Genomic DNA, 16,757 nt, shown 5'->3' with positions numbered 1-16,757 from the left:
GTGGGGTAGCAGCAGTGGATGGGAGCATGGCTAAGGTGCCGGTGGTATAGGAGAGGTGCGTGTCGTTTTGGGTCTGCGCTAGATTAGCGGCGTGGTTGGTATGGGAAGTGGTGTCAGGGGTGAGCGGAATGGTTGTGGTATGAGTGGGGGTCAAGATGTTGGTGGGGGTGGGGGGTGTGGCTGGTGTGTGAGGGGGAGAGGTCTGAGTCTGTGAATGAGGAATGTGGTGTGGCTACAGTAAATAGAGGAATGACTGTGGTGACGGGGTTAGAGGAGAGGTGCGTGTCGTTTAAGGGCTGAGCTAGGAGAGAATGGTTGTGATTGGGGGCTGTGCAATCAAGGGTGATAGGACTGAGAGTGCTGTGTGTGCTGTGAGTGCTGTGAGTGGGGGTCCGTGGTTTGGAGAGGTGTTGTATGAAAGTGGGGAACAGGTTGTCTAGTAGTTCCAGGTTCCTGTCTGTGGATTGGATAAGGACAATCCCGTTGTTATAGATAGTGATGGTGGTTCTGCCCGGGAAGAGTTGGGAAGGTGTGATGGTGAGTGTTCGGCCATGAGCGGATTTCCTAGCCTTGGAGACGGTGAGTAAGGAGAGGAACGTTTTTCTCCATTGAGCTCTTCGTGTGGTGTGGAAGATGATATCAATGTTTACGGCACCATTGACCGGTGAGAAGTAGGTGTCTGCAAAGGGGGTTTCAGGGTGGGACCTCAGTAGATTGTGTTTAAAGCGTTTTGCAGCGTTTTTGGTGAGTGCGGGAGGGTAGTTGATTCTATATGTGTGCTTGCCGATGAGCTCCATGTTAGGGTGACGGAATAGGTAGGGGCGTGTGGGTGCAGGGAGTAATAGTGACACAAGTAACAACCAGGGTATATGAGGTAGTCGCAAACGCAAACAGGGATAAAAGTTGTAGCAGGAGCGGAATATAGATGCAGACAATAACTTCCCTGGCACAGGGGCGGTACCGGAGGGCACCCAAAATATGTGCAGTAGTAATCAGTGTGTCCGGGAGGGAACGGTGTAATGAGTGCAGGTTACATCAATGTGAACAGGTCTACATGAGGAATTAATTGGTATATTGCAGGAATAGCAGTAAATTCGATGTGGGTTACACACAAAATAAAGTGGACGTAATATGCTAATCATATGCAGGAATACAATAGAATGCCTATGAAGGCAGTAAAAAACCTGAATCAAAAGTGACAGTAGTGAGTATGTGTCAGTAGCGAAATACACTTGCAAACAAAAGTCAAATGCAGAATACAGTAGGCGTACAATACTAAAAATATACTGGAATAAAGTACCTATGCAAACTGTAAAATACCTGAATCGAAGGTGAATAGTGAATAGTCAAAAATATGTGAGGTACATGAGTCAATAGCCAGATACAATTGATAACAAGAGTCACATGAGACAGGTGGTGCTAAATACAATACCACTGTTGAAGGCAAAACTATAAGGTAGCCCTCGGTGCAGGATACAATTAGGAATATAAAAATATAAAACCACAATAAACTGCAATGATATATGAGGTAGCCCTCGGTGCAGGATGCAATTAGGAATATAAAAATATAATACCACTATAAACGGCACAGATATATGAGGTGCAAGATACAGTTAGGAGTATAAAACCACAATAAACTGCAAAAATATATGAGGTAGCCCTCGGTGCAGGATACAATTAGGAATATAAAAATATAATACCACTATAAACGGCACAGATATATGAGGTAGTAATCGGTGCATTACAGGTGCAGATAAAGTGAAAAGTGCTGGATACAGTAAGGGGTATAGTAATATAATATAGTACCACTATGAAAGGCAGACATTATCATAGTCAGACGTGGAAGCGCCAAGTGGTGTACATTGTGCACTGCTCATAGCTTGCTGGAAGGGAGTCTTATCTCTATTTCTGTTGGTCATGCGAGGGGGAGGCAAACTGGGGAGCCTCGCGGCCATCTGGATACCGGAGGGGATTTATGTCTACAGTTTTATGGCCCCAGCCATTTTGCACAAAGGAGGTAGCTTAAAAATGTGTGCAGTTTAATGGCTCCAGCCATATTGCAACAAGGAGGTAGTTAAAAATGTGAGCAGTCGGGTGGGCTGAAATAAATACCTTATGCCTCCATAAGCGTGTTAGGCTTGCCAGCAGGGTTTTGCAGATTCAGTGTCTCAAGGCAGTTGTATGTGAGCTGTGCGTTTTTTGCCGCAGGGCTCCAAACCTTCCAGGGTGAGCTCAAACTGACTACCTCCAGAATTCCAAACCTGTGTTTCCTGAGCGGTGGGGTGACTCCTCAGCGAGAATCCATGCCCGGTGCCGGTGGGGGCAGGCTCCTGACGGCCCCCTAGATCTTGTTTCCCAGGGCTCATTTCATCTGCTACACCGGTCAGTGGCGCCACACCTCCGGGGGCGCTCTCATGGCCTCAATCCGATCGATCACCCAGCGGTTCCGGCCAGGCAGGCACCCAGCAACCAGCGCCTTGAAGCGGGCGGGAGGGGTGGGCTTCACTCAACCCTCCGGTGCTGTGGGGCGGGCGGGGTCCGTCTCCGTTTTCGTGGCCTCGACCAGCGCCTTGAGTCGGGCGGGAGGGGGGTGGGCTCTTTTGATCCTCCAGTGCTGTGGGTCGGGCGGGAGGGGTCCGTCTTCGTGGCCTCTACCAGCGCCTTGAAGCAGGCGGGAGGGGGGGGGGGGGGGGGGTTCTCTCGACCCTCCGGTGCTGTGGAGCGGACGGGAGGGGTCCGTCTTCGTGGCCCCGTCCCGGCCAGGCAGAGCACTTAGCGTCCAGCGCCTTGAAGCAGGCGGGAGGGGGGGGGGGGGGGGGGGGGGGAGGGGGTTCTCTCGATCCTCCGGTGCTGTGGAGCGGGCGGGAGGGGTCCGTCTTCGTGGCCTCGTCACGGCCAGGCAGAGCACTCAGCGACCAGCGCCTTGAAGCGGGCGGGAGGGGTGGGGGGGCCTCTCTTGATCCTCCGGTGCAGTTAGCCCAAAAACAGCTCTCAAATGCTCCGGTGCAGCGGGGTGGGCGGGTTCCCGGTTCCCGGCACCAAAAACAGCTCACAAGTGCTCCGGTGCAGCGCGGTGGTCAGGTTCCCGGTTCCCGGCACCAAAAAACAGCTCTCAAATGCTCCGGTGCAGCGGGGTTGTCGGGTTCCCGGCACCACAGCCTGTGTCCTCATCCATGAAGCGGCGGGAGGCGGCCTCTCTGACATCCGACGCCGCAGGGGCTCCTCTGCCGGTCGCAGCACTCGTCCGCAGTGAAAAAGGAGGCTCGGCAGGCTCCCGGGGCTTCAGCTGCACAGTCCAGCAGCGCGATGGAGGCGATCTCCGGATTGAGAGACGAGAAGGAATAAAAATAAAAATAAAAGTATGCTGGTTAATCTTATTACTCTTATGTAGTCGGTTTCCACGGAGCGGTGGGTGCTGACAGGGATAAATCCAACAAGTGGGATCCCAAGCACCGGGAGCTCTTAGCAAGCTCCTGCTCCGCCGGCCATCTTGCCGTTGTTAACCGCTCTTGTTTTTCCTACCCCCTGTTTTACTTGTGCTTGATGTAAAGCGCTCTGATATCTGCAAAGATCTTGTTCGCGCTATATAAAACCTTCAAATAATAATGTTACAAATAGGGTATTATATGTTGAGTGTTTCCCACTTTCTTTTTAGAACTTTGATCAAGACAATATAGAAGCATTTCATTAAGTGTTGGAGGTTTCAAATCAAAATAGATCAGATTTTTGGGCTGTGGTGCGAAGTGGTAGGTGGTGTGCCGGGGGGCGGGGGGCCCTCTATGTACTTCGCTGGGGGGCCCCCTCAAGTTTTGTTACGCCACTGCCACCATAAGACAGGTTTCTGAACCCATGGCTGGAGAGCCTCTGCTTTTTGGGTCCCGAAACTAAGCCCATCCTGGGCAGAGGGGTCATGCCACCTCCCCCAGGATGGGCTGGATCCACGAAGAGGAAGCTTCAAAGGCCCACTGCCTTTCGAAGCTATCCCTGCCTTTTGCTGCCCGCAGCAACTGGCTCCCACTGGTTCTGGCCTCAACTTTGGGGAGAAGAATCGTCAGGAAAGGTGTGCCCACCCTTGCCAACCCCCACCCCTCAGGTGGTGGAGGAGAGCAAAAGCTCACCTCTCAGTCCCCTCCATCTTGAAGATGAGGAGACAGACCTAGCCAATGAGGAAGAAGCTCATGCTCCCCTCCCACTGGAGGATGGCATAATAGGGGGGTACTTGCCACAAGGAAGGGACCCATTGGCCTGTCCCAACTCAGACCTGCCTACATCGGAACCCCGGTGTGACCAAAAGCCCCTCAGAGCCCAGAGGGCCTGTCCTGCACCATCTTAAAGACTGTTGAGCAAGTCCGGTGCGCACGGGAAACAGACTCACCCACAGAATCCAGATACATGCTGTTTAGCGATTTTGCACCACTCTGCACCAGACGCCCACGGCTCGAGTTCCCCTGCAAGCTTGCCACCTTTTGACTTCTTGTACTTTGGCAGGCACAGTATGCTCATCCTGTTCTTGTCTTTCTGTGAGAGCATATGGTGGTACTTGGGGAAAAACCTAAAGAGTATTTTCGATCCATTGCAACCCAGGTTCAATGAAAAACCCTGCGTCCATAACCCATTTTGTGATTCTTTGTATTGTCTGCTCGGTCTAGATTTTCGCCTTCTACCAGGCCCCCTGTATCTTGTCCCTCTCCTTCATAACCCTACAGTCGCGGATCACGCGCTATCGATCTTACATCCAGACCCAACGGATAAAAAAAGAAAAGATCAGAAGAGGACCATGCAAGGGGACATCAGTTCGACGTGATAGGAGATAAGCCAATAGCTAAAAAGGGCTTTTGTAATGCCAATGAAATATTGTACTAACAGGACTCCTGCCAAATAGCGTATGGTGTCTATGGCTAGACATAATAACTAAATCAAAGTGAACCGATTTGATGTTTGCATGCTGTGTAGATTGGTCTAGCATAAGGTGAAAATGTCAAAACGATTGGCTTTGCAAATCCTTGTTTGCCTTGCAGCACTAATGGCTTGCATTTTGAACCATGAGTAAAGATTGAAAGCCTGCAGCAGAGTAAAAAAACAAAAAGATTTTCTGCATACAACCCATGTAGAAGGTTATAGAATTAAAGTGTTATGGCCCGGTTGGATCGTAGCATCCCATGGAGATTATTGCTTGCACTCACTCCGAACAAGCCACTTGCTGACCGATTTCTGACAATAAAAGAGTGCTTTAAGCATTCGATGGAGTCAGGAGGACACACCCAAACAGTCAATAGAAAAACAGCGAGTCAAAAATTCTCTTGTGGGCTGATGCAATAATGTATTCACATTACATCAAAGCAATGGCTGAAGGCTCCACAGCAAAAGATGCCAAATGCTAAAAGAGGCTGACAAAAAAATAAATAAACAAAATATAGACTACAGTATTTGCCACTGCAGGACAAACCTAAAAACAGAAGATGCAGAAGATTAATAAAACTAGACAAAGTTTCTAAGGCAAGGACAAAGAAAAAGAAATGTACCTGCTCTTCAGCCATTGATGCCAAGTGGCGTCTATATTGGTCTAGATCATCCAAACTAGGGACAGCTTGATCATCAATGAAATAAAGTGATGCACACAAAATATTACACAATTCTTCATCTCTTTGCCTCAGGATGGTCAGCTCAGTCTGTCTCTCCTTCTTCTGTTTTAACAGGACTTCAACCCTGGTGCGCAAGTCTTTTTCCAGTTGAAGGATAGTTTGATCATCATCTGTCTAGAAAACGGAAATTAACGTTACAAGGGCTTTTAAAATTTTTACTTACTCCACTTTTACAATAAGAAGGGGGATAAGAGTGCATAAAATTATTTCAAGATAGCCTTAGGTTAGGTCACAACACATGGGTTTGAAACTCGGCAGGGACTCAACATCCTGTGATTCTGGGCAAAACACTTAGTCCCTGTGCCCAACAAAAACAAGCATTTACACTGCAATGGTCCCGGCATAATTAAAGTTAGAGCTATTGGCATTGCTCATGACATTTTATTAATGTTTGTTTTTAAAACATAAATAAATGGCATTGTCATATACAATGCCAATAGCAGGGGGGGGGGGGCAGACGCACAACCAACAAGGGGGGGCAGACGCACAACCAACAGGGGGGGGGGGAAGGGGGGGCAGACGCACAACCAAGGGGGGGGGGGGCAGACGCACAACCGGGGGGGGGGGGGCAGACGCACAAACAGGGGGGGGGCAGACGCACAAACAGGGGGGGGGCAGACGCACAAACAGGGGGGGGGGGCAGACGCACAAACAGGGGGGGGGGGGGCAGACGCACAAACAGGGGGGGGGGGGGCAGACGCACAAACAGGGGGGGGGGGGGGCAGACGCACAAACAGGGGGGGGGGGGGCAGACGCACAAACAGGGGGGGGGGGGGGGCAGACGCACAAACAGGGGGGGGCAGACGCACAAACAGGGGGGGGGCAGACGCACAAACAGGGGGGGGGCAGACGCACAAACAGGGGGGGGGGGCAGACGCACAAACAGGGGGGGGGGGCAGACGCACAAACAGGGGGGGGGGCAGACGCACAACCAACGAGGGGGCAGACGCACAACCAACGAGGGGGCAGACGCACAACCAACGAGGGGGCAGACGCACAACCAACGAGGGGGCAGACGCACAACCAACGAGGGGGCAGACGCACAACCAACGAGGGGGCAGACGCACAACCAACGAGGGGGCAGACGCACAACCAACGAGGGGGCAGACGCACAACCAACGAGGGGGCAGACGCACAACCAACGAGGGGGCAGACGCACAACCAACGAGGGGGCAGACGCACAACCAACGAGGGGGCAGACGCACAACCAACGAGGGGGCAGACGCACAACCAACGAGGGGGCAGACGCACAACCAACGAGGGGGCAGACGCACAACCAACGAGGGGGCAGACGCACAACCAACGAGGGGGCAGACGCACAACCAACGAGGGGGCAGACGCACAACCAACGAGGGGGCAGACGCACAACCAACGAGGGGGCAGACGCACAACCAACGAGGGGGCAGACGCACAACCAACGAGGGGGCAGACGCACAACCAACGAGGGAGCAGACGCACAACAAGGAGAGGCAAGAAAAGTGAGCACTCAGAGGACTCGGCAGCTTCTTGACTTCCTTCAGCAGCGGTCAAGCAGAAATAGAGTCAGAAAAGCGCGGCCATTTTCACATTCGTGGGCGTGGTTTTTGCTGTTGAGTGACGGATGACGGCACGGAGTTAAAAACTGCAAAAAACACGCCCCCGAATCCGAAAAAACGGGACTTGAACGGAGAGACTCCCTCTCCTCCAATGGCTGGCCTCCATTTAGGAAGCCAGCCAATGGAGAAGAGGGAAGGGTTCAAGCCTCCATACTTGTAAACATAAAATCTCAGCTGCGCGACACTGCTGCGCAGAGTACGCTAGGCCGAGACCTAAAAATGAATGTGCCGTCTGTTACGAAACTGGTGCTCATGTAAAGAACTCTGATACCTTGGAGTCTAGTTCGCGCATCATAAAACTCTCCCAAAAACACATGCAGCCATGCAAGGTCAGCCATCTGGACAAGCTTCTTAGCTATAAGAAAAGTCACCCAAAAATGCCCATTCGAAATATCCACACATGACACCATCAGCATTTTAATATACCAATCCTAGATGATTTAAAGTAATTATAAAATGGTAAATTCAAGATCAGAGAAGCAAACTGCTAGGAAGCAGAGCACAGGAATTACAATAAACCAAAAAAATAAATAAACCAAGAAGGAAAGGGACTGAGAGCAATGGTCAGCAATTCCAATTGGGAAGCTAGCAGCCTGGAAGCAGTGTGCAGCCGTCATTCTCTCGTACAAGTGATTGAAAGAAAATATTACGGCAAGGGTGGAAAGGGAACAAGAGGGGGAGTAACTGGAAAACATGGAGGGCTGGGAGTGAGGGAATTGGGTGGACGTAGAAAAAAGTGGGGGAATAAAATAGCCCTTTTCAGCAAAGAAAGGATACAAGTCATCCAGCCATAAATTAAGTAAAGAAGGAATACTCAAGGGGTGGGACAAACACAAGAATAGGCAAGAAAAACAATAAGGAGCAGGGAACAGAGATAGAGATTGGCTTCGACAATAAATAGGTTAATTGTCTGTATGCAAGACCTAAAAGGTATGTATCCAAGTTTCCATTATGCACTGCTCAGTTTGAGACAACTTTATGTGTTGGTGAGTACGCCGACAAACACTCATTCAGAGTCATTGCAATATAAATGGCAAAACCAAAGAACATTTACATGACAAGGCGCCAAGCAACAATGATCAAAGGAGCCATGAGTCTTAAACCGTAAAATCTAGTAGCCTGAAAGGTTTCTTTTAGAGCTTACTTCAAATGATGGCAGCATGAGTTCACGGCACAGCACGTCCAGCTCTCTACGACATACATCAATGCTTGTGATAAGGCGCTCTTTTAGGGACTCTTCTTCTGCAATCATCATATCCAAAAGTCCCTTAACGTTCAAAGTGGGAAACAGAAAATTATGAGTTGTGACGAAGATCACAAAGAAAACTAACAATCTTTCACATGCATAATAAAGAATGGGACACCAATAAAATTTTTTTTTTTAAAAAGTATACTAACCCAACCATACAGTTTCTCAACTAGAAATACCCCAACCAAGCGTTTCCTTGCTTTTCCATTACACCGCCTTAAGGCTTGTTCTTCACTTATCTAGCTAATTTCCACCTACCACCCTTCCACAGGTGGCATCCGTTCTATCTAGTACTAATCATGGGTCCCTCCACTTCTTTCTGAACTTGCTTCTGTTACCTGCACCTGCCATTTCAAGCTCTATGACAGATAATTTGTCTTTCATTGACATTTACCAACACTGCAACACCAGAGACACAGGGGCAGACGGGTACAGAGTCAAAGATCTGAGTTCGGCAAAATGAGTTTCATTGGAGCCAGGGGTTGCTCAAAGCCATAATGCTTGCAGGTAAGTAGATCGGTTGCAGGGGCCAAGCTTTGGAAGTTAAGAGTAGGCACAGATGGGGCCACAAGGCAACAAACATACAGGTATGTGTAGGGTGCAATTTCCGCATCAGGTGTCCAATGATTTTCAAAGGAGATTCCGCTTTCAACCAATAGGCTGTAGCAGTCACTTCGGGGATTGGAGGATGTAGACCGAAGACAGCAGAGTTAAGTAGAGATGTAGGGGGTCATAGGAGCAAAGACTTTCAGCTCACTAAGGCCCAGGGGACTCTAGTGTAGGGATGTCTTCAGATGTCAAAGTCTTGTTAATGGAGCCAGTCGGGGTCCAGGAGAGCCTCTGGATTCAAGCTGCAGGTGTCGTCGTGGAGTTCAGGTGGGGTCAGCCAACGCTGGACTTGAGGTCAGGATTGTTAGGGAATCTGTTCTGGGTCAGTGGGCCACCTAGACACGGGCCAGAGGCGTTTGGTACAGAGTGGGCAGGACTCTTGGATTAGCAGGCCACCGGAGTCCTTTGTGTTGGTTTCTTGGGGACAGAACCACTGGCTGAAGGACAGGAGTCTTCATGCAGGGACTTGGAAGCTAGAGACAGGCCGGTACGGCCGGGGCTAAGTCAGTAGTCTTCAGGCTACGCTGCACGGGGTCTTCTTAGTCCTTCTTAGATTGTAGGTAACTAATTTCTAGGTCCGGGGGGAGCCACCTAAATACTAAATTTAGGGGAGTAGCAGGTAGAGCGAATGGGCACATTACCAAGGGTGACTACATCAGATAAGACACCCTCCTGTGGAAGGGGGCATAGACCTAGCCCTGATTAGAGGACTCGACTCATCTTCAAGATGGAGACTGAAAAATTTGCTCAACTTTGCCTCTTCCACCTGAGGGGTGGAGTTGGCAGAGGTGGGCACATCTCCTAGCCCACCTAAGTTTTCCCGCCCGTTTTCTGCAAGCAGGGCACAGTACTGAAACTGCTATGACACACATAATTGATGATGCTCTTCAAATCCTAGATCAGAACGATTCCTCCCTCCTCATCCTTCTTGATCTCTCCTCAGCATTTGACACTGTCAAACACGAGAACTTACTTGATCTGTTAAACACCAGAATGGGTCTATCTGGGATGCGGAGGGGCGTGGCTTGGCGCACAGCAAGATGGCAGCACAGTAGAGCTCTGCCGGCCGCCGCAAGAAATCCTGTAATATCCTGCCCATAACGTGCCAGCCGATACATCCTCAGGCGAGACCACATCGAGGGTGCTCCCCTCCTTCCTGTATCGATAGAATTGTGAGGTAACGCGGAGCCACCGCATGGAAAAATCGACTCCGGTAATACCGGCCGCCGAGCACCCTACATCCCGTAGCAAGGTGAAACAGGACTGGGAGGCCCCCCGCAACCCCCCAGACAAAGTCACTGGAGAGCATCGGCGGTGAGACTGCGAGCAGCTGGTGAGTGAGCTCCCCTCCACCCCCCACAGACCCGGTCGGGCCGGGGTCGGAGTGTGCCTAGAGTTTGACGACACGGCGGAGGGCTGTAGCGGCCGGGCTGCTCTGACATGCGAGCGGCCGGCTTTGCGGTACCTGACAGGCCGTGAGCAGGCCGGCGCTGGAGGATCGGCTAATAGCAGAAGCCGGAACGAGAGACCCTACTCATGCTTGTAAGGCAGGCAAAAGGTGCGTGCAAACACGAATGCTGTGGTGGAGACTGCTTTGCACAGGGCTATTACTACGAGCACTGCGCACGTCGTTGGAGGCCGCATTCCCTCTCCCCATCACCCTGCTATAGATACGTACAGACAGCATCACAGACATTTAAAAGAACTTTTCATTCGGGCTGTACACTGTAGTGCAATTAAGTGCAGGCTGTGCTGCTGAAGCCATACCGATCCACCACCTAGGCACTGTGTGCGGACGCTGGGCAGAGCTCTCCTCCTCACCATACCGGGGGCATATGGGGAGATCACACCTGCGCACGGGGGCTAGAGCAACCTAGTGACCTGAATTTACTGTGCCACACACAGAGACAGAGCATATAAGGTGCAGTGGGAGGGTGCGTGGAAAGTGAGTTGTGGGAATAGTGCAGTCAGTGACCGAACTGAGAGGCCTGCTGAGTTTCAACACGTGCTTGGGAAGATAGCCCTTCTGCCTGCGCCGCTTGAGGAAGTCACTGCTGGGACTACTGTCCCGTGGAAACAAAATGGGCAAACGACACAAATCACAGCCCAAGCTGACATTTGAACTCCGCAAGGCAGTAAACAGACCGACTCCAATACCTCTGATGCAGACCAAGATACCGCCTCGCAGGGCCCCTCCATACTGGAAACATTTTTGGCTGCAATACAAGCAAGCCTCCAGGCGATAGATGGGAAAATAGAGGCCCTCAATGGGCACAGACCAATTTTCGGCAAAGCTGGATAAGCAGGCTATGAGGTTAGGAGAAGCCGAACAGAGAATTACTGACACAGAAGATGGGCTACAGCAGGTTGCAGAAAAGACATCGGAGATGGCTAAGCTCTTGGCAGTTATCCAGGCTAAGAATTAGGACATCGAAGCGAGGTCGAGACGCAATAATATTCGCGTGCTGGGTTTGCCGGTGACGACCAATGCGGGGCAGCTGGAAGATTATGTCGAGACCATGTTGCAGGAGATCTGCGGCACAGATGACCTGTCCCCTATGTTCGCTGTGGAGCAGGCCCACCGCTCGCTGGCGGCTCGCCCGCCTCCTGGTACTCCACCACGGCCTATAATCATAAGACTGTTGAACTACAGAGACCGAGATACGGTGTTGCGCATCACAAGGCAGAAGGGCAAGATCATTTATCACAACAACCAGCTCTCATTCTATCCTGACTTCACCACGCAAGTGCAGTCGGCACTGAAGGAATATCAAACTGTAAAGCGTCTGCTTCAACGAGGAGATACCTTACGCCATGTTATATCCAGCGAGGCTTCGTATTGGTGACTTCAAGGGAGGGAAGATCTTTGCAAATCCTAAGCAAGCAATGGCATATGCTAAGACTTTGCAAAAACGACACAAATCTACTGGCGCCACCTCAGATGTTGAAGACAGTATTGTTGAGATCATGTTACATGTTTATTTATTTATAGGTTTTATATAGCGCTGGCTGGACCCTGGGGTATCAGAGCGCTTTACATCTTTGAGACAAGAAGGTCAGTAAGACATGTGTCATACATAGCATAAATGAGTATAAACAAACATAAGTCTCCGCCAGACATATTTCAAAATGATAAATATGGGAAATAAGAACACCGAAAAGTGGGAGATGTGATTATCAAAAATAACCAGGGATACATTGAAAAGAGAGCCGGAAAATTGCAGAGGAGTATAGGAAGTTGGTGGTCAGATTGGGTTTTTAAGGACGAGAGGAGGAGGGGCAGAAATGAGGGCAGACGGAGGACAAGGGAGGTGGGGGTGCAGGGAGGAGTGAAGGTGGTAAACAGGGGAGGTGGAAGTGACGAGGAGGAAGGGCGAAGTAAGGCTGAAAAGAAGAGAGGGCGGATGTGGCCAGTGGAAGATGGCAGATATGGATTATGGTCCCCAATATTTATTGAGGAGATGTAGTTTGAGTTCTTTTTTGAAGCAAGGGTAGGAAGGGTTGCAACGAAGGTCAGTCGGAAGGGCATTCCAAATGCATGGAGCGTTGCCGGAAAAGGACCAAGACTGGGTGGTTTTCTTTTTTTGAAGGGGGTGGGGGATAAGAAGGAAGGTGTTTGTGCTTCTCAGGGAACGGGAGCAACCGGCTTTTGTGAGTTTGTTAGCGAGGTAGGTCGGTGTATTATTATGGAGAATTTTGTGTGTAATGCAGGCTGTTTTGTACATGGATCTACCTTCAATTGGGGAGCCATTTAAGGATTTTAAGGGTAGGGGAGATGTGGTCGAATCGCTTGCAGTCTGAGGTAAGCCTAGCTGCAAGGTACAGCACAGATTTAAGCGGTGCGAGGTGGATCCTGGGAATTCCGCTGAGAATGGCATTGCCATAGTCGATGCGAGAAAGCCATGGTAGAAGTGATGTTTTTGAAAGGAGGAAGACGCCGACAGAACTCCCGATCTCTTAATATTGTATTTCACTGGCGATAGTCTTCTCCACACTGCTAATTCTTTGGGTTTACATGGGAGGGAGGGTTGCCTCTCGAAAGCTTGACATAATCTCTGCTATTTGAAATTTGATCGGCCCACCAGATGCACACGTCTGTCTAAGTTAGGCTGACACGTTTGTAGAGCGCTGAGTACTAGCTGTGGGGGCCCACTTCTGCCTCGTGTCGGGAGTGTGCATTGCCTCCACTGCCCCCAATGGGTATGACCCGAATATCGAAATGTTTGTTGTTTGTGTTGCGTGGGCTGGGGGGGGAGGAATAACTCGTTTCTTTGGCGGGTTGGGGTTGCCAAAGTGGGAGGGGGGTGGGATGTCTGGTCACTCTTTCTGCTTTAGTGATTGCAATGCGAATTCTTTTCAATTGACTGCAATTAATACGCAAATGTTGATGTGCGGGTTGTTGTGCAGCGACGCTGGTTTGACACTGCTTGGGAGCCTCATTGATGATGGGTGAACGATATACATGTCTCACTTGGAATGTGCGGGCCTGAACACGCCTAAGAAGAATAGACAGGCACTTGCACATTTAGATAGACAAGGGGTGCAAATTGCTTTATTGCAAGAGACCCACTTAACGAAACAAAATGAGGGCTTCATAGCACGAAGATAGGCTGCCTATCGACTGGCCTCCTCTTACTCTGATTATGCCCGGGGGGTTCTCATCCTCATAAAAAAAGGACGCCATTCCAGCCTATAGACTCCTGTACAGATCGGGAAGGCCACTGGGCAGTGGTACGAGGCAAACTGTGGAAAGTGGTCATGACTATAGCCAATATTTATGGCCCTGTGGTTGACGAACCAGCGTCGCTATCCTCTTTGTTTCAGGTGCTGTGCACATGGCTGGAGTCGGCACTAGTGATTGGTGGAGACTTGAACACACTTAACCACACGGTTAGATAAACCTGCCCTGGCTGGCAGCCGTATGCTAAAAACTGCAAACTGTATCCGACAGTTTATGGAGGAGATGGGGTTGATTGACGCTTGGCGACTGAGGCATGTTGGGGTTATGGAAGGCACACACATTACACCGTCACACAACACATGGTCCCGTCTGGACTATTGGCTGCTAGACGGGCTGGCTAACGGCTGGGTGACTGTGGTCCGTACACTTCCTAGGACCTTATCTGACCACAATCCGGTCCTGCTCAAATTTCAGGTCCCACATAATGTGCGCCCCCCCCCTTCACGTGGCGGTTCCGAGTGGATGCCCTGTTTGATATAGTCTACGACGACGCTAATAAGGCTATGGTCCAGTACTTCGATTTGAATGTGGGAACGGTTGACAGTGCAGCTACCTTGTGGGAAGCATTTAAAGTCACTATACGGGGGTGTGTATAGGCACGTCAGCAGGCATTCTTCGCGACCTCAGAACAAATACACCGCATAGAGTCCAAACTGCGCGACCGGGAAACCTCCTATGATACACTTCCTTCACCTGAAACCTGGCGCACATTAGGGAATACACTGAGGAACACAACTTCCTGGCGAAGTCGGAGATGAATTACCTATCAAAGAGGTTTGTGGCGAGAGCTTATGGGGAGGGTGGCAGGCAGGGTAGAATGCTGGCCAATCGATTGCGGCAGCGCGTGTACGCCCCTCCTATAGAGCACATAGTGGATGACACTGGCGCGGACCATTTCACTTCGGATGCTATACTGGACCAATTTCATAAATTCTACGAGCACCTCTATTCCTCTCGCGACGGCATGTCTGACTCCGCGCTTGCTGACTATTTGAAAGATACGGCGTGTGCCTGGCTGTCAGATGTCCACAATATCTCAGCCTCCCTATTGATGAGGCACATATCAAGGAAGCCATCCTTGCCCTGCCGAACAAGAAAGCTCCCGGGCCGGCTGGGCTGACGGCCGAATTTTATAAGCGATATGTGGATCTGCTGGCACCCCACATATTAGCTGTGTATGCAGAGGTGCATGAGGTAGGACATCTCCCTCAGTCTTTACGACAAGTGCTCATTATCACTCTACTGAAAAAGGACAAGAGCCCCACCAGGTGTGAATCCTATCACCCCCCCCCCTATCCTTAATCAACATAGACGCCAAGATTCTCACAAAAATCCTCACCACCAAACTACATCCGCTGATGCCAATGCTGGTCTTGCCTGACCAGTCAGGCTTCATCCCAGACCACTCTACGTCCTGGAACCTCTGGACGATTTTCGCCATGTTCCATGTCCTTAATCCTGACCTACAAGCCGTAGCTGTGTTACTGGACGCAGCCAAGGCCTTTGATTCGATCAAATGGAAGTACATGTTCTTCATCCTTTATAGGATGGGGTTTCCCCCTGTCTTTATCCGCTGGATACAAATCCTGTACACAGACGCTTCAGCAAGGGTGAGGCGGTTTACCTCGGAACCATTGACCATTCAGCGCAGCACTAGACAGGGATGCCCCCTATCCCCATTCCTCTTTGCTATTGTATTGGAGCCGCTGGCATGCAGAATCCAGCAGTCTCATAGAGCGGCAGCTCTAAACTTCAATAATAGACCGGTGGGCATATCTGCCTATGCAGATGACATGGTGGTATGAGTTGGGAAGGAAAAAGTAGCAAACCAGTTGATAATCTTAGTGCCCTTGTTACAACCTCAGTTTTACATAATTACATTGACAATAATAATTCGCTTAGACAGTAATGTATGCAAAATATATGATTATTTTATTTTTCTTATTGTTTGTTTCATTTTTATATCTTTTTTTCCATATCGGATAACAGAGTTTTGTGTTTCTATTTTTTTTTTTTTTTTTTTTTTAAATTTTGGTTTCACTTAATTTATAGAGTAACCATTATAGTTCATACCAGTGACAATAAATAACATACAATACCTATTGTGAAAAAGACATACAACAATACACAGTTAAATACAAAAAAAGTGTGTTGTACGATATGTTCGGTCGATGGAGAATTATATGAAGGCAAAATGCGGTAGAATAGAACACAACGCGTTTCGGCCTGAATCAGGTGACCGTCATTTCGTTTTTTACACACAGACAAGTGTATAACAAGTTCTTTACTTAGGTATCCTGTGGAGTAGGTTCCAGTTATTTCTTAGAACGGAGGTTCTGATGTTTTTAATAATGAAGAGGTTTGAGCAGGAAATATATAGCGCTGATATTGGTTGATTCCACTTCTTATTTCTAGTCTGGATTACTCGTAGAGTATATTATTTTAGTTGAGTAGAGATTCGCAGGCACAACATATTTCACTCGAAGTTCGTTCCACAGTTATGCTCTTAACAATGATTGTGTAGAAGAAAGGATATTTTTCTAATGGTTAAGCCATCATTCTTTATATTTTCACACATACCATTCCTTATTGTGACTTGTTGAGAGGATTGGTTTCACTAGGTGGCCTCTTCCAGATTTTACTATTTGGTAACTGTGAGCGTTTCTCCGTGTTCAGAGGGGTCTGCTGGTGTGCCTTCCAGACGTGCCGGCGTGACATGGTGGTATACTTGCGGGTGCCGCACATCTACTTGTCGCGTGCAATTCGAGAATATGTACACTTTGGCATTTTCTCAGGACTGAGCATAAACTGGGAGCAATCTGTTATAGTTCCCCTCACGCCAGCCACTACCGCGCCCACGCTGGAATTCCCCCTGGTGTGGACGGTTGATCCGGTGAAATATCTAGGCTTTTGGGTCCTAG

At 49.6% G+C, this 16,757-nt stretch overlaps 1 protein-coding gene across 4 annotated transcripts in view; it reads right to left on the bottom strand.

Annotated features, from left to right (window-relative positions):
• LOC147733584 (protein regulator of cytokinesis 1-like) overlaps positions 1–16,757 on the bottom strand; it is a 544,834-nt gene that overhangs the window by 488,123 nt on the left and 39,954 nt on the right. For all 4 annotated transcript variants that reach the window (XM_086958174.1, XM_086958175.1, XM_086958173.1 and 1 more), the window contains exons 3-4: positions 8,382–8,504; positions 5,523–5,756 (exon numbers count right to left, since the gene is read on the bottom strand). In XM_086958174.1, the coding sequence (XP_086814300.1) occupies positions 5,523–5,756; positions 8,382–8,504 (357 nt within the window). The remainder of the gene's footprint in view (positions 1–5,522; positions 5,757–8,381; positions 8,505–16,757) is intronic.

The sequence above is a fragment of the Lissotriton vulgaris genome, chromosome 2_1 (genome assembly GCF_964263255.1).
Source record: "Lissotriton vulgaris chromosome 2_1, aLisVul1.2, whole genome shotgun sequence".
In the NCBI taxonomy this organism is placed as follows: domain Eukaryota; kingdom Metazoa; phylum Chordata; class Amphibia; order Caudata; family Salamandridae; genus Lissotriton; species Lissotriton vulgaris.
Note: the sequence above shows the minus strand (reverse complement) of the source record. Positions and strands in the feature narration are given on the sequence as shown.